Consider the following 24,394-nt stretch of genomic DNA (forward strand, 5'->3'; position numbering starts at 1 on the left):
GCATCTGCTCTGGAAACACCATATAGCAAGGGGAGGGTGCACAGACTCATTTAATACTGGGAGCAAATGTTGACAATACCACCCTGAACTCTTGTTCCACAGACTTCAGACCCTCTCTGTTTGTTCTTGATGTAAGTCAGGCTTGGAAAACTTAACTGGCACAGATATGTTGTTGAAAAGGGCAGCAGAATGGAGATAGCGTGGTCAGAGATTACAGGATATTCGCCTCCCACTTCAATCAGAAAGAGTTCAATGGTGTGACATCAACCTTTATTTTTGAAGTGTGAACCATTTTAATTTGGCAAGCTGACCTTGAGCCATTATTGCCACATTCTTAGCGCTTTGCATTGCTAAAGAACTTCAAGGATCTTCGACCCAGTGGAAATCTTCTATATTAATTGAAGGAAAATATTAAATAACATTTTCTTCCTGACTTTTCAAATACTCACAAACGTTGTTAAATATTAGAAAGCTACCAAAGCTGCTTACATTCATAATAATTTTTCTATTATGTCTTGTCAATCTGGGGTCTCATCAAAGCAGTCCTCTATCCAGCATGTCCTGGACTATCTATTGCACCTAAACCAGCAGGGATTAGCGATTTCTTTTATCGAAGTTCAGCTGGCAACAATATCAGCTTTCCATCTTCATGTGGATAACCATTCTGTATTTTTTGGTGATATGACATTCAGATTTGTGAAGGCCCAGGAAAAGTCGTACCCTCAAATAAGAGAACCTGTCCCTCCTAGGACTTGAACCTAGTTTTGTGAAAGCTCATAGGGCCACTGTTTTACCCTTCAGCAATGTGCTTCTTACTACACCTGTCTCTAAAAGTGGCTTTCCTGATAGCTATTGCTTCAGCCAGGAGGGTGGTCAAAATGCATGCTCTGACATCTGAATGGCCTTATACAAGCTTTTTTAAGGATAAGGTGTACTTGTGCTCTCATCTGAGATTTCTCTCTAAAGTGGTATCGAATTTTCATATTATCCAGTCAACTAACTTACCCCTCTGCATTGGAGTTGTCTGGCAAGAAGGAACTGAGGGCACTAAAGGTAGCCCTTTACCTGTATGCAGGGGCACACAGCAGCAGAGGGTGCTCAAGCTGCCCAAACAGGTACCATTAAGGGAAAAATTTCCAATGACTGTGCACAGGGTGCATGCACATCAAGAGTGGAATGGGCATGTGCAACACATCTTAAAGAACAGCAATTAAAAAAGGCTAGTAATTGATGTGGGAAAATGGATAAGATGGAACAGACTGTGGAGGCATTGTGAGTGCTTAATATTGAAAGGCTTAGTAAAAGTTGTATGTTTGACAATAGGAGAAAGTCTATTACATGTGAAAGGGATGCATGAAATTTAACAGTTGGAGAAAGACAAAGGAGAAAACACACAAAAGCACTATGTCCTTCCAGAAAAAGTATAGGGAGAGAGGTGTAAGGACTTACCCATACCAAGGCATGTTCAGTCTGAAGGAAAGGGCTGTGAGATTGTTCTTTTACATGGAGGTGGGAGAGGGGGGAATCTATTTTAGTAATTTCAAGAAAATGTAACATTTATTAGCTGAATTGTCATTTTTGACTGGAATATATAAAAAGTGAGGTGAGTTAGAGAGATCTTACAATTTGCAACAGAATGCACTTCAGTAGTTATCCGTGCATTCACAGTAGGACTTTTCAATCATTAGTTGTGTATACTTTAAAAAGCCATACAATTTGCTGTATGTGACAGTCTGCTTGAAATAATCATTGTGGTGCTTAGGGAAGTGGCCAGCCCTTCAATATAGGAAAATTGCAAATATGCATTAGGCCAGGGGTCGGCAACCTTTCAGAAGCGGTGTGCCGAGTCTTCATTTATTCACTCTAATTTATGGTTTCGGGTGCCGGTAATACATTTTAATGTTTTTTAGAAGGTCTCTCTATAAGTCTATACATTATATAACTAAACTAATGTTGTATTGTAAAATAAACAAGGTTTTCAAAATTTTTAAGAAGCTTCACTTAAAATGAAATTAAAATGTTGATCTTACGCTGCCGGCCTGCTCAGCCCACTGCTGGTCTGGCGTTCTGTTCACCTAGGCCGGCAGTGGGCTGAGCAAGGCCTGTGGCCGGGACCCCAGCTGGCAAGGGTCCGTCAGCCAGAACCCAAGACCAGCAGCAGGCTGTGCGGGGCCGGGACCCAGAGGGCTGGAGGCTGGGTATGTGGGGGGGTGTAGGTGTCAGGGCAGAGGGGGGCCTCGGTATGGGTGGGGGTGCCGGTGTCAGGGTTGGGGGGTGTGTGAAGGAATCAAGCAGAGGGCTGGGTGTGTATGAGGGAGGTACAGGGCTCAGGGCAGGGGCCTGAGGGGTGTGCAGGGCTCAGGGCAGAGGGCGTGGTGTATGTGTGGGGGTCAGGGCTCAGGGGGGAGGACTGGGTGACTGACCCCCTAAGAACTCCCAACCCCGCTGCTCCTTGTCCCCTGACTACCCCGTCCTGGGACCCCTGCCCCCAACGGCCCCCCAGGACCCTGCCCCCTATCTAAGCCTCCCTGTTCCTTGTCCTCGGACTGGACCCTATCACCTACCTGTCCCCTGACTGCCCTGACCCTTATCCACACCCCAGTCCCCAGCCAGACCCCCGGGACTCCCATGCCTATCCAACCACTCCCCGCCCCTGACAGGACCCCAAGAACTCCTGACCCATCCAACCCCCCCGACTCCCTGCCTGCGCCAACCCTTCTCCACACCCCTGCCTCCTGTCAGGACCCCAGAACTCCCAACTCATACACCCCCCCCAGCTCCTTGTCCCCTGACCACCCCCTCCAGAGACCCCCCCACCCTAACTGCCCCCCCCCGGACCCTCCTTGCTCCTGGTCCCCTGACTGCCCTGACCCCTATCCACCTCTTGCCCCCTCACAAACCCCGGGACTCTCATGCCCCATCCAAGCCCCCCTGCTCCCTGACTGCCCCCTCCAGAGACCCCCCCGAGACCCCACCTCCCCATCCAACCCACCCTGCTCCCTGTCCCTTGACTGCCCCCACCCCTTATCCAACCCCCCCAGCCCTGGGCCCTTTACCTTGAGGCTCCACGCAGAGCCAGACACGCTGCCCGGGCGGAGAGCACAGCCCCGGCCCTCAGAGTGCTGCGCGCGGCGGCGGCAGAGCTCCAGTTGAGCAGGGAGCATGTCTGCCTCCCCGCGGAGCCAAACGCTGCCCCACGGGAGCGCGCAGCCCCAACCCCCCAGAGCACTGCATGCGGCGGCAGGGCTCCAGGGGAGGGGCCGGCAGCTTGGGGCAGTCGGACAGCGCTCCGGCCCCGGAGCGCGGACCCCGCGGCTTGCCGTGCCGGGAGAGTGGGGCCATTTGCCCACCCTGTGCGCATGGCTGTGCTTCTGTTCCCTGCTCCCACGGGGAGAGCAGAGGGCAGAGGAGAGCGGGCAAGGCTGGGCAGGATTTTTAATGGCATGCTGAAGTCCGGACAGGCTCCAGCGTGCCATTAAAAATTGGCTCGCCTGCTGTCTTTGGCACGCGTGCCATAGGTTGCCGACCCCTGCATTAGGCATTCAGTAGGTAAAGCCATGAAATTTACAAACAAAGAGCTTCAATGTGGTGATGAGGAGCTTCTATTTATCAATGTGCCTTTGCCATTGATTTACTTCCATCTATAGTTTTTGCATGAGAGACATTTTTCATAATTTGGTGCTGCATCTGCAACTTTTAGACATTAAATATTTTTGATTTATAAGGAAAAAAGTGTTCCTCTTATTACGTGTAACTAATTCTATCCAGAGACTCTACCAACCTCAGACCACAGGAGTAAACCTTCAGGAGAATGCAGTTGTTGAATTGGAATTATATAAATTAATGTACTTCCTGAGCATGTATAAAATAAGGCTCCTCTAATTTGTCTGCTTTCTTTGCTTTTCTGGTTGTAAAGTACATTTCCCCCTACATTTATCATTTTCCATGTTGCATTTAATAAATAAATAATATTTCTAAAATGTTTGAGTGAAATCTTGTACATCAGATAATATACACACTTTTGGGGAGGGAGTCCATTAAAATATTAATTAAAGCTGGTTGATAAATATGAAAACATTACTGATTTCCTTCTGCCTCATTTTTAGTCAAATATTCAATGAAAATTTTCTGACCAGTTGTAGAGATGATCAGAAAACAGGAAAAATGTTTATGAATGTATTAATTACATTTTTTCTTCCCATTTAAATAACCCCACAAAATTTAGATTAAAATTTTCTTATCAGAATTTATTTTTAAAGTAGAGAAAAATGTGTGTGTTACGAATTGGAGCTTAAATGAAAGGTAACTGGTATTGCTGCTGCTCATCATTTTAACCACTACCTTGGTGCATACTTCACTTTTTCAGGGTGAAGTGATAGCCATGGACAAGATAGCTAACAAAGTCAAAAAAATCAGGCAGAATGCAGAATTGTTGCAGCTGAATTGTATTAAAGCATTTTGCTGTGATGGAACTAAGGCACTTGCCATTGGGAAGAAAGAAGATGGGCAAGGTAAAGTAAATGATTTTAAGAATTTTGATATTGTCTTTTAGAAGAAAATGATAATCATATTTTTGCTAGTGCTGTTAAACCTGCCACAATATTCAAAGTCCTTGAAACATTGGCATATACCCAGGATGCTTCAACACTGTGGATATTTTACTTTCTAGTCTTCTGCAATTATCAGTCTCTCAGCACTGCACATGCAAAATTCTTAAGTGTCTGTCCTTATTGCAGCCTAATGTGCTTAAGGAGGCATTCATTCCTTCTCCAGATAATATCAGAGAGACTGCCTGCTAAGCCTTTCTTCATGATAGTGTTTAATCCCACACTCTGAATTTTTGGGGTTTTGTTAGTTCTGTCACATAAGTGACTTTGGCAGATCTCTTAGCTTCTGTGTGGCTCTGAATTCCTGTCTGTAGAATGGGGATATTAATATTGAACTCCCAGGAGTACTGTGAAGCTTAGTTTGTTAATGTTTGTATAGCTATTTAACAGAGACAGGTGGGAGGTGCTAGAGAAGCATAGATCATTTTATTTTAGGTTCATTTCATTTGCTTTTCTGAGGTGCTGTATTGATGACTTTGGTTCTGTTCCCAGGATGGAAATTTTTAAATGGTATATTTTGTCTTTGATTCTTTTTCATTTGCTATGCAAACTAAACTGTATCTTTTCCAAAAGGAACTGTTAATGGCCTTTTCCTGCTAGTTCAGCAAGGTCAGCAGCTAGCAAAACTAAGGGTTTGGTTGCATAATTCATGCACTTTCCACATGTGGGGCAGTCCTTGTTAATGCCCCATAACTTGCAGTCAGAATGATTTCCAAGGTCAAATGTAGCATTTTCGTAATTTTTTTCAGCAAATATTTATGTATTTTATAATAGGTGGCATTTAGTGCTTATGCAGGTGAGGAAGCAGCAGCAGTGGAAAGTGCCAGGCATAGTACAGGTAAAATCGTCAGGCTTTACTATACATCTTAAGTATCTTAAGTCTTGCAAATGCTCTGTATTCTAGTCCACAGTCTCTCTTAGGCAACTGCTGCTAGTCATCCCAGTTAGTTGCAAAATATAGCTGTTTGGGGAGCGCTGGCATATCGCCGGGTAGCTGTAGGATGAAGCCATCACTCATTTTCACTTGTGATCTAAATTGAATTTTTGGTAGGCATGAGTAGATACAACTTTCTCCCTCGCTGTCTACTCCCAGATGTATATGGGGAACCAGTTTCTGTTGCCTCTGAGATCCTGAGCTGAGGAGTCACCCTATTCATGTTATTGTAAGAAATTCTGGGTTGTACAGCCCAGCAGGATTCAGGAGAAGGGACAGATTCAGGATAACTGCAAATTCCCTTCCTCCACACAAGCAACTCTGAATTGTTCTTATTGTAATTTTTGGAGCCACCTTGTGTCACATTCCAGAGTTTACCACCCAAGTCCTGTTTTCATTGGCACTTTTTTAAAATATTGTACTTTCAGTACATTAAATTAGGGTAGAGAAATGCTAAGCCTAGATAGATCTCAAGTTGTTTAAGTTCACAGTGTTGTAAAGATAGTCATAAGTAAAATGCTTCCTTCTCAGAAATGAAATCTGCACAGTCATTACTAGCTGTGCTGCTCCTTACCTGTAGATTAGGTCACTTTTGTAGACACAGTATATAGAACACAAACCCTCAAACACTTCATGTCAGACATTCAGTGACAGCTTGTCATTACAGATGCCCCCCGACTTACGCAATCGTTCCAGAAAGCCTTGTGTAACTCGAATTTTGTGTAAGTCAGAAACGTATACCCATATGTTATGCAAAAATGTCCGCAACTCAAAAATCCTATTTCTGGTTTATGGAACTTTTTCCGTAAGTGCAAATTTGCGTAAGTTGGGTCTTGTGTAACCTGGGGAGCATCTGTATCTACAGATGAAGGCTCAAGAAGAGAAACAAAGGCTGTGTGTAATGTATAACTAACTGGTTTTGCTGCAGTTTTTTAAAATGTCAATTGCCTTTTGCAGAAGGCCCTCCATTCTCAGCAGAGTCATTTGATCGAATTCTTCTTGATGTTCCTTGTAGTGGGATGGGACAGAGACCAAATATGGCCTATTTCTGGACTCTAAAAGAAGTGATGTCTTATCAGCCATTGCAACGCAAGCTTTTCAGCACGGTATGTATGACTCATTAAGCAGCTAAAGAAAACTGCACATAAATAGTTTTACAATTAAGGATTACATGGGTGCAGCGTACCTCATCTGAACACAGTCGTCCCTCAGTTTCTCCTAGCTCTCTGGTACTTGGATGGTGTGGTGTATTGTCCAGAGGAACAAAAGTCTTCCATCCAGAGCAAATAAAAGTCTGAAATGAAGGGCTTCTATAAAATAATGCTTCCCTGTTCCTGGGCTGACTCCTTCCCTTTGATTGTAGGGACTACACCAGTTCTTTGCTGCTCCCTGGGTCACAGACTTTCAGTCCTGGCCACTGGCACTGCTGATGGACCTTTGCCTTCCCCCAGCTCTTAGTGCAGGGCTCAGCCTGAGCTAGACATTGCTTTTCTCCAGGGTCTTCCCTGGTCATTCCTCTGGATCAGAGAATGAAAGTGTAGAGGCTTTCCTCTCATCTTCTGTGTAAGCCAAGCCTAGGCCTCTAAATAACTAGGTCTCAAGACTATGCTGCTGCTTTGTTGCCCCAGGACTTGTCCGACACCTTCTTTCACCTCTCCCCGGCAGTCTTCTGCATAGTCTGTAAGACTCCTTTCAGGTCCTGTCACAGGCTTCTTGACTCACATTGCCCCATTTGGGCTCATTAGCTAGCTCCCTCTCAGCAGGGAATCATTAGCAAGCTTGGTACAGCTCCTGGAGAGCCCTCCTTGACAAGCTTCTGTTCCTTCCAGCTCTTCCCCACCAGAGAGAGACCCACACCAGGCCTTTCCTCATCCTGGGTGAGCCCCACCAGTAAGCTGGTGCATTTCTCCAGCTCCCTCCTTATCACAGAGACCTATAGTAGGTCTAGCATTTTCCAAATGAGAGAGACCAGGAGTAATTTTTCTGCCTATATATCCTGCCCTGTTTTCCAGCAGGCTTTGCTTCTAGCCATCATTCTCAGAATACCTGACCTAAAAGGGGTGGGATTGGAGTAGGAATGTGTTTGGCCCAGACTTGCCCCTAAAAGGCCAGCACACTCTTATATAGACAAGTACACCTCACTGATAAAAATTTCAAGCTCCGGTTGATAATTCCCCCTACTGCAATGGATTTAACCACTCAGCTCTTCTTAAGTTGAAGAGAACTGTACCATTTCCTGTATCATCAAATTGGTGTGGGGATTTCCCATTTTTGTATCCTCATCTTAAACTAATCTACACTTGAGGGATGTTCATCTCTTGGATAGACCCTCAGCAGAACCAACTGAATACTAGGAAGTCTTGGTGCTCTGGTTCCTACTTCCAAGACACCTCTTCTTTTAGATCCCTCCATTGCATATTGTCTTGCTCAGAACAGGATGGGAAAAGAAAAAAAGTTGTGTTCAGTTCAGTTTTTCCATATTCACAGCTGACTGAGTCAAAGAGAGGAAGGAAAATTTAAATCCTTGCCTAGAACTCTTCAGATATTTATAAAACAAGATCAGTTGTTTTCCTCTTTTTCAAAAGACTTCTGCTTTTCCTAAGTAGACTGTGTCAGGTATCAGGTACTATTAATCTTTTAGCCTTAAAACATATGTAGATATGTAAAGATTCTTCAGTGTGTCTTTGAACGTGTGTAATTAAAGTAATAAGAAACTACATTTTCTTTTCTAATCCTTTTGTTCCACCAGTTTCAACAGAAGACATCAGACTAATAACCATAGTGTCATAATATGTGGGAACAACATCAACTGTCAGTCATTGATCAAAAGACTCTATGTCCACATTTGGCTTCAGCTGATGAAAACAAATCCAACCTACATCTGGATGAGTTACACAGAGCTTTCTACAGGGCTGTTTTATAGATCTTGAGGGGAGAGGTCACTTCCCTGAGCCCAGGAAGATGCACAAGCTCTCATGCTAATAGGGCAGGAAAGGCTTTCTAATTGGTAGGCTTCTGTAATACAAACACTGATCCTTCTTCCAGAAGTGAACTTGGAAATGTTAGCACATATATGGCATCCCTTGAAAGGGACAAAATGTCTATACAATTAGCAGTATGCCTGAGTCTTAGACAGAAAGATTCTGGCCTAAATACGTGTTACATTTACCTAGTGTACCATAGTGGTTCCAGATAAATATGCAAATCATAATTAACCTTTAAGAAAACTTAATATACTACTATAGTGTTCAAAATAATACTGCATTTAAGATGTTTATACCATACAAACTGAGCCAGAATCTCTTTCTAGGCAGTGAAATTGCTGAAGCCAGGAGGCACTTTGGTGTATAGTACATGTACAATTACACTGTCTGAAAATGAAGAGCAGGTCGCCTGGGCCCTGGAAACTTTTCCCTGCCTCCAGCTTCAGTCACAGGTAGGAATAGTTTCAGTTTACTACATGCAACTCAGTATGCAAGTTTCAGCACTGGAATTTTAAGCGATATGGTGAAGAATTCTGCTGTAGGATGCTACTCTGGAAACAGTGAAGAAACAGTGTATGTGATTTCATAAAACATATTTCCCTAATTGCAGGCATTTTTAGTTGCTGCAGATCTGAACAGCATGTGGAATTTTTTTTTTTTTTTACATCTGTTTGATCTGTGTCATTACAATAATGGCTGTGCCATGACACTTAAAGTACTCCTTTCTGTTGTGTGGAAAGATATTTCTCAGAAGAATACAATAAAATAAATGTAAATCCACTAAGTAGCAAATACTGAAACTCCTGGTATGTAACATCCATAGATAGAAATGGACATGCAAGTAAAAGTATTTGAGGAACAGGAAAGTCTTGTCACCAGTAAGCGACAACACAGTGTTGACCAAGGAAAATGGTCTTTCATGAGGTCTTCTGTTAGCATTCTAGATGTTGTATGCTGCTGCAGCAATGTGCTTTGTAACAACTAGCCAATTTCACCTTAGGTAACATGAGAGGCTGAGGGCTATAGAACACATGGTGATTTTCATAGTGAATCAGCATATATCTAATTGCAGTTCACTGAAGGGAGATTAAATGGCTTTACATTCATACTCCCACCATTGTACTGCAGTGGTTTCATGTATCTGTACACCAGTCAGTCATTTAAAACAGAGAGGGATCATAGATATAGTTCAAGACAGGCTAGCATTTGCCGTGTAGGTCTTGTTCTTAATGCATATTTATATTTGCTGTTCTTTTATTTCAGTACCTCACAGGAAGGGCAAAATAAATGTAATTAATGCTATTGAAATAGCTGTAAGAATCATGTTAATGATGGAAGAAAACTTAAAAAACTGCTGGTGGGGTGTGGGGAAGAATTCAAAGATGGTTGTTAATACTGTATATTCAAGTCACCCTTGCACAGCAGTGATTCTCAACCTAATTACCGTTGTGGGCAGCATATATGGCCCACAATGTGTTATGTGGGCTGCATCCAATATTACCTGTATGGCCCTAAGGATGTCACAGGGGCCGCAGGTGAAAACCACGATTAGTCAAAGGCATTGTCATTCTGCCAGAGGTATATGACATATATGCACAGAAACATAGACATGTCAGCTGAAATAGTTCTGTTACAATATCTAGTTCATTTCAGAGCCAATATTTGCAGATAGTAGAGGTATGAAAATAAATGGGATCTTTGAATGCAGCTAGTCTAAGATACTTCTCTCACTGTTTATACTAGTACTTTGAGAGATTTGTATCATCAGACCAGCTATAGTTCTATTCTCCTAGGCTTCCACTTAGGCAGGGTGTTAAGGGGATTAATTGTTAATTTTACTGGATTAACAATTGGTTGAGGAAAAGTCAATTTGACTTTCGGTTTAGCATGTAAATATTGTAAATGTGCACTTAGTTAATGTGCCTAGATCAAGTAATTGGTCCATCTTTTAATTGAAATTAAAAAAAAAAGAGAGAGTTTGGGATAGGGATATGACAATAAGGGAGGCTGGTTGTGTTTAGCAGTAGAAGAAAATAAAAGATGTACTATCCAACATTTAACAGAGCTGGGACTTGTGCTGAAGATTATCATATGCCCATGTTTCCTCTATTGCTTGTTGATATGAATACAGTCGTCTTTGCCATCCACTTCCTGGGAGTTTCCAGGTTACACCTACCATATCCAAAATGAAATGCTTTGTTTACTAGCAGAAAAAAAAATCCTGATAAATTATAAAGCAAAATTCTCATTGAAGTAAATGGCAAATTTGCATTGACTTCAGTATTGTTGGGATTTCACTCATGAAGTTGAACAACTTTGACTCACTATCGTTTCCCATGGAGCTATATATGTAGCAGGCACATACTGTGTTTAAATACTTGATATTTCAGCTGAATGACGAACAGTTTTATCTAATTCTGCTACCAACTGATCTAGAGTTGGGATTACATTTCTGCCACTTTAAGACTAAATGTGCTACCTTCTTGTACCTGTTGTATAGTGTATAGATTTTTTTTTTTTTGGTCACCACCTGTATTATGTGTATGAAGTACTGGTCTTTTGGGTCTAATTTTTCAGATTAGGGAGTGACATTAAACGGTGCATTCCCACAATATTTCCATAGACATTTTATGATTTCTTGTAAATAGATCTCCAGTAGCATGAGCTAAGATGCTCTTTCCTTTTCCTTATGAAACAGATACAACAGAACAAACTCCAGCAGCTAGAAGCAGCTTGGTTTTGGCTCTGATAGAAATTGTATAATAAATATACCAAAGATGTTCAATTAAAATTATTCTACTAGTATGTTACACTGCATCCTTCTATACATAATTTCTTGTTGAGTTCATATTTTAATGTGTATTTTTAATTAATCAAAACAACAGTAATTGCAGATTAATGTAAACAAACTGCTTTACTTTCTCACTTAAAAAAGGAACCACATATTGGAGGAGAAGGCATGATGGGAGCTGGATTGTCACTTGATCAGCTGAAGCTGCTGCAGAGGTTTGATCCATCCAGTGTGACTTCACATGGAATGGATATTAACTCTTTGCAGGATTCCAGGGAAGAAGACCTGATCTTGCTGGCAAATAAAGACTGTATAGGATTTTTTATTGCGAAATTTATTAAATCGAACAGCAAATAGACATTTAGCAACACCTTTTGAGTTAAGAATGGTCCAACTGTTAACTGTGTCTTCTCATGCATTGTTGTCAAGCCAACAGGCTGATGACATGGTTTTTTATAGATGCCGTAAAATCTCCTAGCTGTTTTACTGGGACAGAGCCACAGATCTGGAACAAGAAAGTCACAGTTGCAGGAGGTGTTGATTCATTTTTATGTCTCCATTAGCTTTTGTATTTATAGTAGGTCAGTGGCGGAAGGAAAGGTAAATGGATTCAGATTACTGGTTGTTGACTTTGTGTACAGTATTGCACATTTAGATTACTGCTTGTTTTCTGTTTTAACTTGTTGGTTTAATGTGTACAGTATTGCATAGGAACAGGTTTTGCTCTGGGAATTTAAATTTTATAAAATGCAAAAAAATCCAGATTAAGTACATTGAAAAATATAAAGTCAAATTTTGTAAAGAATGATAGTTTCTATAGGGAATTTAGAAATTACTGCATCATTAAATAGTGATGTGAAATAGTTGCATTTCACAAAGAGCTGTTTTATAAATTAATAATTATAACATCTCATCTCCTTTATTTTACTATAAGCAAGCTTCTCTATTCTGATTATAGACACACAATACAATAGGCTTTGTAGCATGTATTTTTTACAGCAGCATATGTATACTGCCCCTCTCCCTTCAGGGAATGAAAGATACAGTGCTTAAAGCTCAAATTTGCCATTTGTAAGCCTGGAGCAGTTCAGAAACAGCACTGCTGGACTAATTGACTAGGGGCAGTTTTAAAGTCCAATATCACTTGCATCATGAGGGCTACAGTCTAATAATATATGCCATTGAGATGGTGAATAGCTCAGCTTTTTCATGGCACAGAGTATCACATTCCTGTCTCTACCTGGCAGATTGTGACATCTAATCCTATAATTACAGAAATATAGGGCTGGAAGGGACCTCACGGTCATCAAGCGCAGGTCCCTGCACTGAGGCAGAACCAGTTAAACCTTGACCATCCCTGATAGGTGTTTGTCCAACCTGTTCTTAAAAACCTCCAATGACAGGACTCCATAACATGCCTTGAAAGCCTGTTCTAGTATTTAACTAGCTTTATAGCTATTAGGGAAAATCTTCCTCGTCCCACTGCGTCTCCATGGTCATGGAAAGTACGAGAACAATTGAACACCATCCTCTTTATAACAACCCTTCACATATTTTAAGACTGTTACCCGGTTCCCCCCCCCCCCCCCCCGCCCAGTCTTCAAGACTAAACAGGCTCTATTTTTCTTTAATCTTTCCTCACAGGTCAGATTCTCTAAATCAGTGGTCCTCAAACTTTTCAGGGTCATGACGTTACCCCTGTCCCGCCCCCCCCCCCGGCACCGAGAGCATGGCTGCAACTTCCCAGAGGTGCACAGGGGTAAGGGGCTGTAGCTAGGGACAGGGCTAGGAGTAGAATCCTGGCCAGGGGTCAAGGCTGGGGCTGGTGGTCAGGTGCGAAGCCTTTGCTGAATCTGGGGCAGAACTGGGTAGCACTGTCTCACTGCCTGTTGAGGTTGACCTGGGCCCTGCCAGGCTCTCCCTGCCCCAAACGTTTCTCTGTGTGTCCCACAGTTTGGGGACCAGTGCCCTAAACCTTTTATTATTGTCATTGATCGTGTTTGGACTTTCTCCAATTTATCCATGTCTTTCCTAAAGTTTGGCACCCACAGCTGGACACAGGACTCCAGCTGAAGGCTGACTACTATGGAGTAGCACAGGACTGTTATCTTCCATAAACGTTAATGTTAATACACACCAGAATATTATCCTTTTTCACAACTGCACCACATCGTTGGCTCATATTCAGTTTGTGAGCCACTATAATCCCCAACTCCTTTTCAGCAGGACTACCACCAACCCAATTAGTCCTCATTTTTTTTCTCTTCCTTCAGTGAAGTACTTTGATTTCTGACCAATTCTACAAGGTAATTTTGAATTCTAATCCTTTCCCCCAAAGTGCCTGGAACATCTTCCTATCTTGGTGTCATCTGCAACTTTTGTAAGCATACACTCCACTCCAAGTCATCAATGACATCATGGTAACTTGCTACTTCCTCTCCCCCTCTCTCCTTTGAAACATTAATGTGGTGGTGAATATATGACAAACTGCTAGAGACAGCACTCAGTGCTTAGTGCCATCTGAGAAAACGTCACAATCCACTTTGCAAGTGGCTGAAACGCTAGCTGATCAGGAGACATCGGGTCCAAATTGAGAAGGGAATTAAAAAAGATGGCAATGAGAACAGTTAACTTTAATAAACCTGCAAAAATGTATACTAATCCTGAATGCCTCCAGCTATTTGGTGTACATAGACAGTGTTAGGGCTTGTGTAGGAATGAAAAAGGTGGGTGCAGTTCAAACAACCTACAGTCAGGGATTGATGGGGGAATTTGTCCCTTGTTTTTGACTGACAACTTTTGTTTAAAACTATTACTTAAATAAAGTGAGAGTGTTGAAGTAAAACTATATTTGGTTTGAGTGAACAGCATGAATGGTATTTCCTTCTGTAAAAGTAAAATAGTTTGAGTTCACTTCAGTGTTTCCTGCCTGAGATGCTACTGCTTGGTTTGCAATTAAAACAACCTAGTACAAGTTATATAATTTTGTTACTCAAATGTCACTGTGGTTTGTTCTTAAATTTAGCTTCTGCTTTTAGCCAAGGTTGTTTATAGTATATGTTTATCATCTCATACATCAGCTGTAAGCGATAGCCATTCCTCACAGGGGGAAGGAATCAGTTTGAAAGCTCTTCTCTACCTAAATGGCTACCCCGAGGATTAACCATAACTAGCCGAACCAGTGCTTTGATTAGCCCTAAGTACACTAGGTGCAAAGTCCTCTGTGAAGTCCTGTTACTTCAAATGTGTTAGCTAGCAAACACATTTTAAAAATAGAACCTGTTTTCCTACCCTGGACATGGCCACACTGACTGCTTAGTAATAGGATTTATTAGCTGGCAGTTGCACGGTATGCCAACACTAGTAAAAGGCACCATCCTCTTTTGAGGGGAATGCCGGGAATTAAATCTTGTAAAGGTAAATTATGACACTATGGGCTGTATTCTAACACGTGTACATTGAGAAGAGTAGGAGCTTCTTAGCTGCTGCTTTCAGTTTGCACTAATAGCAGGAGTTGTGCAAGAGCAAATTTGAAAAAGTCAAGAGTGTTGAACTGGGTCAGGCCTGTTGTGATCTTTCCTACATGGATTTTTTTTAAAAAAATCACAAACCTCTGGTCTAAAGCAGAGATCAGACTGTGCTGAAGCTGATTTCAACTGACCTATATCTGAGGAGTTCTCAGGAAGAAACAAACCTTTTTTTGTAACTAAATTATAAACAACCCCAGCTTCAGTTGTTCCCACTGCCACCCCACCATGTAATGCCAAAGGCCAAATTTCTTTACTGCTCAAATCCAGCTACAAGTTTTTTCTGAACCAAAGCAATTAGTGAAAATTGTAGGTCATTTTCCCTTCCGCTTTGAACTACAGAAGTTTAGTGTAAACATCAAGGTTCTGATCCCCCAGCAGTTATCCACCTGGACTGCCTCTCCCAGCTGCTCTGACACAGCATTATTCCCTTATAGTGTCTCTCTGTATTGTAAGAGAAAAATAATCTACCAAAAGAGATTGGTTACCCTGACTTTTCTACTGTGTGGGGATGTGGGATGGATGAATGTGATCAGTTGACTCAACCTGAACTTTTTTCCTTAAGTTTTCTATACTGAAGTTGTATTAAAAGCAACTCTGATTGTTTTGTAAGCATTATCAAGCCCTTTAAAACATCCTGAATAATCAAACAAACAACAAAATAGTGTTGTTTAAATGAAGTTAATTTAAAAATAATTACTAAATTTTTTTTGGCTGACATTTAAAAAAAAAGTAAACGGTTGAAGGATGCTGGTTTAGTATTTTTGTCATGAAAAATGAGTGCTAAGCTTTGAAGTTACACTGCTGTAACTGTTTCTGCTTTGTTGCAAAAGACATTAAGGGGACATTTAGGCTCAAAATTATATTGGATACTTGTTTTTCCTTTCCAGTATTACTAGACCAAGAATGAGAGAGGGAGAGAATATAAAATTTATATAATGTGCTCCCTTTTAATCAGTCACTCTCTGTATGGTGACAGGTTGGCCTGGTTATAATAGGTTTCACTTTCTAGTGCAGGGGTCGGCAACCTACGGCACGCGTGTCACCTTTGGCACGCGAGCTGATTTTGCCTGGCACGCAGCTGCCAGCCAGGGTCCCGGCCGCTGGCTCCACTTAGCGTGCGTGGCCGGCTGAGTGAAGCGGGGCCGGCGGCCGGGACCCCAGACTGGTGGCAGGCGCGCCCCCTGGCTCCCCCCTCAGCACACTCATTCTGTGGCTCCCAGGAGTGTGAGCCGCCGGGGCGCGGGGCCCTGAGCCTGCTGTGGGAGGGGCGGCAGCAGCTCACACTCCTGGGAGCTGCAGAGCCCGAGCGCGGCGAGGGGGGAGCCGGGGGGTGCATGAGGCCCGCTGCCAGCATGCATCCACTTCAGGAGCGCCCCGGGGGGGGCACCGGGCTACAGCCCGGGCAAGCATGGCCCCTGGCTCCCCCTCACCGCACTCAGGTTCTGTGGCTCCCGGAAGTGTGAGCTGCCAGGGCACGGAGACCTGAGCCTGCTGTGGGAGGGGCGGCGGCAGCTCACACTCCCGGGAGCTGCAGAGCCTGAGCACGGCGAGGGAGGAGCTGGAGGGCGCACGGGGCCTGCTGCCTGCATGCATCCACTGCAGGAGCCACCCCCACCCCATCTCGCCCCTCTTTTTTGATTGTTGAAATATGGTAACCCTAGGTGAGGGGGAAGCCAGGGGGTACATGGGGGCTGGTGCCCACATACATCCACTGCAGCCTACAGGTGCCCCTGGAGGGGTGCCAGGCCACAGACTGGGCAGGAGGGGTGGGAGGGTGCAGCTGCTCCCCGCTAGCAGTGCCACCGCTGCCTTTGCAGGGCTGCTGCCCCCCGCACCATGCCAGCTCCTCCATGGCTGGGGCTCGCTGCTGCCACAAGCAGGACACTCTGATTCTCTGGTGCCTCCAGAAGGTGGCTCCTCCCTGCCGAACTGCTTAAGAACATAAGAACATAAGAAAGGCTGTACCGGGTCAGACCAAAGGTCCATCTAGCCTAGTATCTGTCTACCGACAGTGGCCAATGCCTGGTGCCCCAGAGGGAGTGAACCTAACAAGCAATGATCAAGTGATCTCTCTCCTGCCATCCATCTCCATCCTCTGACGAACAGAGGCTAGACACACCATTCTTACCCATCCTAGCTAATAGCCATTTATGGACTTAGCCACCATGAATTTATCCAGTCCCCTTTTAAACACTGTTATAGTCCTAGCCTTCACAACCTCCTCTGGTAAGGAGTTCCACAAGTTGACTGTGCGCTGCGTGAAGAAGAACTTCCTTTTATTTGTTTTAAACCTGCTGCCTATTAATTTCATTTGGTGACCCCTAGTTCTTGTATTATGGGAATAAGTAAATAACTTTTCCTTATCCACTTTCTCACCATCACTCTTGATTTTATATACCTCTATCATGTCCCCCCTTAGTCTTCTCTTTTCCAAGCTGAAGAGTCCTAGCCTCTTTAATCTTTCCTTGTATGGGACCGTCTCTAAACCCCTAATCATTTTAGTTGCCCTTTTCTGAACCTTTTCTAGTGCTAGAATATCTTTTTTGAGGTGAGGAGACCACATCTGTACACAGTATTCGAGATGTGGGCGTACCATGGATTTATATAAGGGCAATAATATATTCTCAATCTTATTCTCTATCCCCTTTTTAATGATTCCTAACATCCTGTTTGTTTTTTTGACCGCCTCTGCACACTGCGTGGACATCGTCAGAGAACTATCCACGATGACTCCAAGATCTTTTTCCTGACTCGTTGTAGCTAAATTAGCCCCCATCATGTTGTATGTATAGGTGGGGTTATTTTTTCCAACATGCATTACTTTACATTTATCCACATTAAATTTAATTTGCCATTTTGTTGCCCAATCACTTAGTTTTGTGAGATCTTTTTGAAGTTCTTCACAATCTGCTTTGGTCTTAACTATCTTGAGTAGTTTAGTATCATCTGCAAACTTTGCCACCTCACTGTTTACCCCTTTCTCCAGATCATTTATGAATCAATTGAATAGGATTGGTCCGAGGACTGACCCTTGGGGAACACCACTAGTTACCCCTCTCCATTCTGAGAATTTACCATTAATTCCTACCCTTTGTTCCCTGTCCTTTAACCAGTTCTCAATCCATGAAAGGACCTTCCCTTTTATCCCATGACAGCTTAATTTACGTAAGAGCCTTTGGTGAGGGACCTTGTCAAAGGCTTTCTGGAAATCTAAGTACACTATGTCCACCAGATCCCCCTTGTCCATATGTTTGTTGACCCCCTTCAAAGAACTCTAATAGATTAGTAAGACACGATTTCCCTTTACAGAAACCATGTTGACTATTGCTGAAGAGTTTGTTTTTCTATGTGTCTGACAATTTTATTCTTTACTATTGTTTCAAATAATTTGCCCAGTACCGACGTTAGACTTACCGGTCTGTAATTGCCGGGATCACCCCTAGAGCCCTTTTTAAATATTGGCGTTACATTAGCTAACTTCAAGTCATTGGATACCGAAGCCGATTTAAAGGACAGGTTACAAACCTAGGTTAATAGTTCCGCAACTTCACATTTGAGTTCTTTCAGAACTCTTGGGTGAATGCCATCTGGTCCCGATGACTTGTTAATGTTGAGTTTATCAATTAATTCCAAAACCTCCTCTAGTGACATTTCAATCTGTGACAGTTCCTCAGATTTGTCACCTACAAAAGCCAGCTCAGGTTTGGGAATCTCCCTAACATCCTCAGCTGTGAAGACTGAAGCAAAGAATCCATTTAGTTTCTCCGCAATGACTTTATCGTTTTTAAGCGTTCCTTTTGTATTTTGATCATCAAGGGGCCCCACTGGTTGTTTAGCAGGCTTCCTGCTTCTGATGTATTTAAAAAACATTTTGTTATTACCTTTGGAGTTTTTGGCTAGCTGTTCTTCAAACTCCTGTTTGGCTTTTCTTATTACACTCTTGCACTTAAGTTGGCAGTGTTTGTGCTCCTTTCTATTTGCCTCACTAGGATTTGACTTCCACTTTTTAAAGGAAGTCTTTTTATCTCTCACTGCTTCTTTTACATGGTTGTTAAGCCACGGTGGCTCTTTTTTAGTTCTTTTACTGTTTTTCTTAATTTGGGGTATACATTGAAGTTGGGCCTCTATTATGGTGTCTTTAAAAAGGGCCCATGCAACTTGCAGGGATTTCACTTTAGTCACTGTACCTTTTAACTTTTGTCTAACTAACCCCCTCATTTTTGTATAGTTCCCCCTTTTGAAATTAAATGCCACAGTGTTGGGCAGTTGAGGTGTTCGTCCCACCACAGGGATGTTGAATGCTATTGTATTATGGTCACTATTTCCAAGCGGTCCTGCTATAGTTACCTCTTGGACCAGCTCCTGCGCTCCACTCAGGATTAAATCTAGAGTTGCCTCTCCCCTTGTGGGTTCCCGTACCAGCTACTCCATGAAGCAGTCATTTAAAGTATCGAGAAATTTTATCTCTGCATTTCGTCCTGAAGTGAAATGTTCCCAGTCAATATGGGGATAACTGAAATCCCCCACTATTATTGGGTTCTTAATTTTGATAGCCTCTCTAATTTCCCTCAGCATTTCATCATCACTATTACTGTCCTGGTCAGGTGGTCGATAATAGATCCCTACTGTTATATTTTTACTAGAGCATGAAATTTCTATCCATAGAGACTCTATGGAACATGTGGATTCGCTTAAGATTTTTACTTCATTTGAATCTACACTTTCTTTCACATATAGTGCCACTCCTCCCCCTGCATGACCTGTTCTGTCCTTCCGATATATTTTGTACCCTGGAATGATGGTGTCCCATTGGTTGCTCTCAGTCCACCAGGTTTCTGTGATGCCTATTATATCTATATCCTCCTTTATCACAAGGCATTCTAGTTCACCCATCTTATTATTTAGACTTCTGGCATTTGTGTACAAGCACTTTAAAAACTTGTCCCTGTTTATTAGCCTGCCTTTTTCTGATGTGCCAGATTCTTTTTTATGTGACTGTTTATCATCTGATCCGGCCCTTACATTATACTTCTCATTCCCCTGCTCCTGACTATAACCTGGAGATTCTCTACCATCAGACTCTCCCCTAAGAGAAGTCTGTGTCCGATCCACACGCTCCTCTGCGGCAGTCGGCTTTCCCCCATCTCCTAGTTTAAAAACTGCTCTACAACCTTTTTAATGTTTAGTGCCAGCAGTCTGGTTCCACTTTGGTTTAGGTGGAGCCCATCTCTCCTGTATAGGCTCCTCCCATCCCAGAAGTTTCCCCAGTTCCTAATGAACATGAACCCCTCCTCTCTACACCATCGTCTCATCCACGCATTGAGACTCTGAAGCTCTGCCTGCCTACCTGGCCCTGCGCGTGGAACTGGGAGCATTTCTGAAAATGCCACCATAGAATTTCTGAGAATGCTGCAGCAGCCCAAGCCCGGCAAAGCCAGTGAGTGGACTCGGGGTGGGAGGGGAGGGCTCGCAGGGGGGCTGTGCACCCTCCAGGGGAGTTCAGGGGGCGGGGAGGGGGGAACCTGGTCTGGGGAGCAGCCCCTGGGCACGGCTGGCCACTGGGGTCTATAAATGCTCGTTGGAGATTTGCTTCTCAACCGATCAACAAGGTGGAAGTTTCGCCTAGGTGGCAAAATATCCTTGCACCGGCCCTGCTCCCGGGGGTGCGTGCACCCCAGGTTAAGAACCACTGCACTAAACTGATAAGATCTGCATTTTAATTTAATTTTAAATTAAGCTTCTTAAACATTTTAAAAAAAACTTGTTTACTTTACATACAACAATAGTTTAGACTTAGAGAGAGACCTTCTAAAAACGTTAAAATATATCACTGGCATGCGAAACCTTAAATTAGAGTGAATAAATGAAGACTCAGCACAGCACTTCTGAAAGGTTGCCGACCCCTGGTCTAGTGCTTACGCACTACCTAGTGCAGAATGTTAAAATCCCAAATGAAGATGTTAAACATTGAATGAAAAAGGATTCTTGCTACAAAACCTAGATCATGTGTCTAAACTACCTGACCATGTCCCTCTAAAGCAACAAAGTCTCAAAAGCAGTTTTACCTGTTTGTAGAAATGCTTACAGATAAGCGGGGGGGAAAAACCTTACAACAGAACCAACTCTAGAGATTTATCTTCATCAATGTAAAGGTAAGTACCTAACGTATCATAAAGGCTGGTGTAATTTGTTAAATTTCAGGACTTAATCTGATTTATAAAGACAATTTGTCACAATGGTGAGCATCTTTTCTCATTAACAGCATTAAGTACTCTGCTTATTTCAGCACAGTATTTTGGTTCTTTATTTCTAGGTACGTTTGTTGTTTTGTTGTTAACATTAAACATTCTATGTCAGTGGTGGGCGACTGTGGCCCCTCAGGGCAATCTGCTGGTGGGCTGCAAGACTGTCTGTTTACATTGACCGTCCGCAGGCCTGGCCACCCGCCCGCAGCTCCCAGTGGCCACGGTTTGCCCTGATGGGCCGCAGGTTGCCCACCACTGTTCTATGTTATATATTGAGACTTCTAGAACAACTGTTAAAGAATGACGCTTTTCTAACCTTAATTAAATCATTTAGCACCAAATTTGGTTTCATATTATTATAATTTGTTGAAAGATTATATATATATATACACACACACACACACACTTATATCCAGGTGTGATCACATAAACAAAATGTATTATTTAAAGGAACAAAATTTTGATCAGATATGACACCTTGTGTAACCCACTGGCTTTTTAAAGATCCATTTGCTGCCTAGGAACACACCATTAGAATGCTGTGTTATAGAAACAAATGGTGACCTTATGTGCCTATGCAATCCAGTTCTTATATAAAAATTGGAAGGTAACTTAAAAGAGACATTCTGGGAATTTGACTGCGAGAATCAAAGCAATATCAGTATTAAGAGTATTCACAAGAAAATGCATATGCATATTACATCCACGTAATTGTGTTGGAATGAAACATTTTGTGAAAGATGTGAGATATACAGGCAGAATGTATAATAGAAGAATGTTACTTCACATTGTAAAAAGCAACTTCTCCATTCCTTGCCTACCTTGATAGATCTGCTTACGATGTGCTTTTTTCCTGAGGGGAGGGAATGGAGCAGAGTAAAGTGAAGACTGTAAAAGATTCAGAGGAATATGGCAATGGGTATCTGGGAAATAATCCAGACAATCTGAATTACTGGGGGCTCAGACCACAATCAGGAATATCTTTTTTCCATTTGAGAACTTACAGAAAAGGGAAAACTAAAGAATGTTGCTGCCTGAAAGATGCAAAGAAATTATGACAAATGATTAATATTAAGCAATAAAAAATTATGTTAACAGAAAATGCATTACGGTGAAATCAGATTATCTACTGATTTAAAATTTGGCTAATGAGCAGGAGTGGCATGTTCTGAAAGCCAGTTTCAGTGACTAACAAACCAACAGAGCTTAGAAATGATTAGCAGCAAAATCCATACTGTCCCACAGCTTTTCAACAGGGTGACATTCACTTCCGATGAGTAGGACTGGGGAAGACTCTGACACCACATGGTTTGTAAATGAGTAGCCACATCGGAGGGGGAGGGAAGAGGTTACAACTGCTCTGCACTTTGACCTGGGGAGGGGTGGATTTCACCTCATGCTCCACCTACAAAAAAAAGCCAAACACTCCTCCGGTTGTGTGGGAAAAAAAGCTTCTCCCACAGCATTTTGCAAATTTTTCTACATCTCATAATGTAAACCACTGCCTCAGTTTGCTTTGGTTAAATAGGGCCAAATCAAGAAGTGAAACTGAGTAGTTACATACTACAATTTAATGAACATAAACATTAAAAAAACCCCAAATCCTTCCCCACTTCCAGACTCCAGAGACAGTACTGTATATGAATCTGTTCAAACCCCAGGATGAAGTGTGTCATTTGTGTGTTGTTGTTTTACAACCTTTTTCTGGATAATGATTAGTCAGTTGATTGATGAACTGCAAAGTGATTTTTTACCTCCTGTCATTCTGCACACCCACCCCCATCCTGATGCTAGCTTCCTGCATACATATATTTGCTCTTTCTTACACACTGTCCTGTATGCACAGAATACCCGCCCTGATCTGATTGCTATGACCACTACTTACTCCACCTTCAAATCGCTCCTCAAGAGCGCCTTCTTCCATGGTATCTACAAGAAACGGAACAACTGATAGTGGTTAGATTGAACTGGGCTATTGGATAGCATTGATGTGTATTAATTTAAAAAAGACATACAAAAAGGTATATAATAAAATGTGGATATACACTGTATATATTCAATTGTATTCCTCTCCCTTCACCCCTTCCTATGCTGATTGTCCTGAGGGCAAAAAAATATAGAACTAGCAAGATACACGTATCACCTCTCCTGAGCAGGTTGCTTCATGTTTTATCATGCTACCATCCCTTGATCTTTTTAGTTTGGCAGGGTAGGGTGGCTGCTTCTTACTGTGGGTTTGTGCAGGGCTGATACACGACAGCCCCAATGCAGATTGGGACCTCTGGCACTATCACAATACAAATAAATATTACCAAACTTTCCAATCGGCTAACCATTGAGGGAAAAGTACTTCACTACAGCAGCCTTTCAGACATCCTCCAGCTGAAGTATTTTAAAACATGCTGGTCGACACTTCTAAGTGCCAAATGCTTTTCAACAAGAGAGCATATAGAGCAGCTTAGATTGCAAAACGTATAGTGACAAAGCCATACTACAACCACTTTCTCACTTTAATTGGGAAAGAAATGTCATGCATAGAATTGTAAGAAAATGAAATGGCTAGTTCAAGGAATGCAGTTTAAGTACTGGTACATTCCCAATAGGCAATAGATGTTCAGCACAAAGCAGGATATTGTCATTGACCTGGTTTAGGGCACATGCTTTCCTTTGTGAAAAGAATGTATGTTCCGTGAACCAATAAATACCCCATTTATCCCATGCCAGGATTCCATTTATGTTCTTTGTTTACAGTGGACATCCATATAAAGAGATGAACAAACTGGCAAAGTTTCCATTTATAGCTGCTTAGAGATTTCAAATGCTGCATAACTTTCCCTAAGAAATATTTTGAGGACAGAAAAAACCTACATGGAATGAAAGTAAAAATAAAAGGCTAGGTTTTGACTGCCAAGGGTGGATCCACAGGTAGTTTCTGTGAAGGAACTAACTGACATAATAGTTGGAGTAGGTTACCGAATTACCATTCACAGCTCAGTAACTTCAAGCTGGTAAAATAGCTAGAGTAGGAGTGTAGAGGGCCAGGATATATAACAATCTCAGTTAAAAAATGATCTGAAACATTTCAAATAGTGAATATACTTACAACATGGGTTCCCACTGCTGAACTGATACAGATCCAAGAGACCCCAACATGTACACATATAGCAACCATTTGTACAAATCCATTTAGTAGTGTAACAGATCTACAAACTATCTTCATTTTGCTAGAAAGGTAGTTAAAGTGTATACAAATGCTTAGAACGGGGTGGCCAACCTGTGGCTCCGGAGCCACATGCAGCTCAT

General features: G+C 42.4%; 1 protein-coding gene across 5 annotated transcripts in view; it reads left to right on the forward strand.

Moving 5' to 3' along the window:
* NSUN6 (NOP2/Sun RNA methyltransferase 6) overlaps window positions 1-14,294 on the forward strand; it is a 52,258-nt gene extending 37,964 nt beyond the window's left edge. For all 5 annotated transcript variants that reach the window (XM_039525987.1, XM_039525982.1, XM_039525984.1 and 2 more), the window contains 4 exons: window positions 4,367-4,511; window positions 6,499-6,647; window positions 8,852-8,977; window positions 11,461-14,294. In XM_039525987.1, coding sequence (XP_039381921.1) covers window positions 4,367-4,511; window positions 6,499-6,647; window positions 8,852-8,977; window positions 11,461-11,673 — 633 coding nt within the window. In that variant the 3' untranslated portion in view covers window positions 11,674-14,294. The remainder of the gene's footprint in view (window positions 1-4,366; window positions 4,512-6,498; window positions 6,648-8,851; window positions 8,978-11,460) is intronic.
* The last annotated feature ends 10,100 nt before the right edge of the window (window positions 14,295-24,394 follow it).

Source organism: Mauremys reevesii, linkage group 2 (assembly GCF_016161935.1).
Source record: "Mauremys reevesii isolate NIE-2019 linkage group 2, ASM1616193v1, whole genome shotgun sequence".
Taxonomy (NCBI): domain Eukaryota; kingdom Metazoa; phylum Chordata; order Testudines; family Geoemydidae; genus Mauremys; species Mauremys reevesii.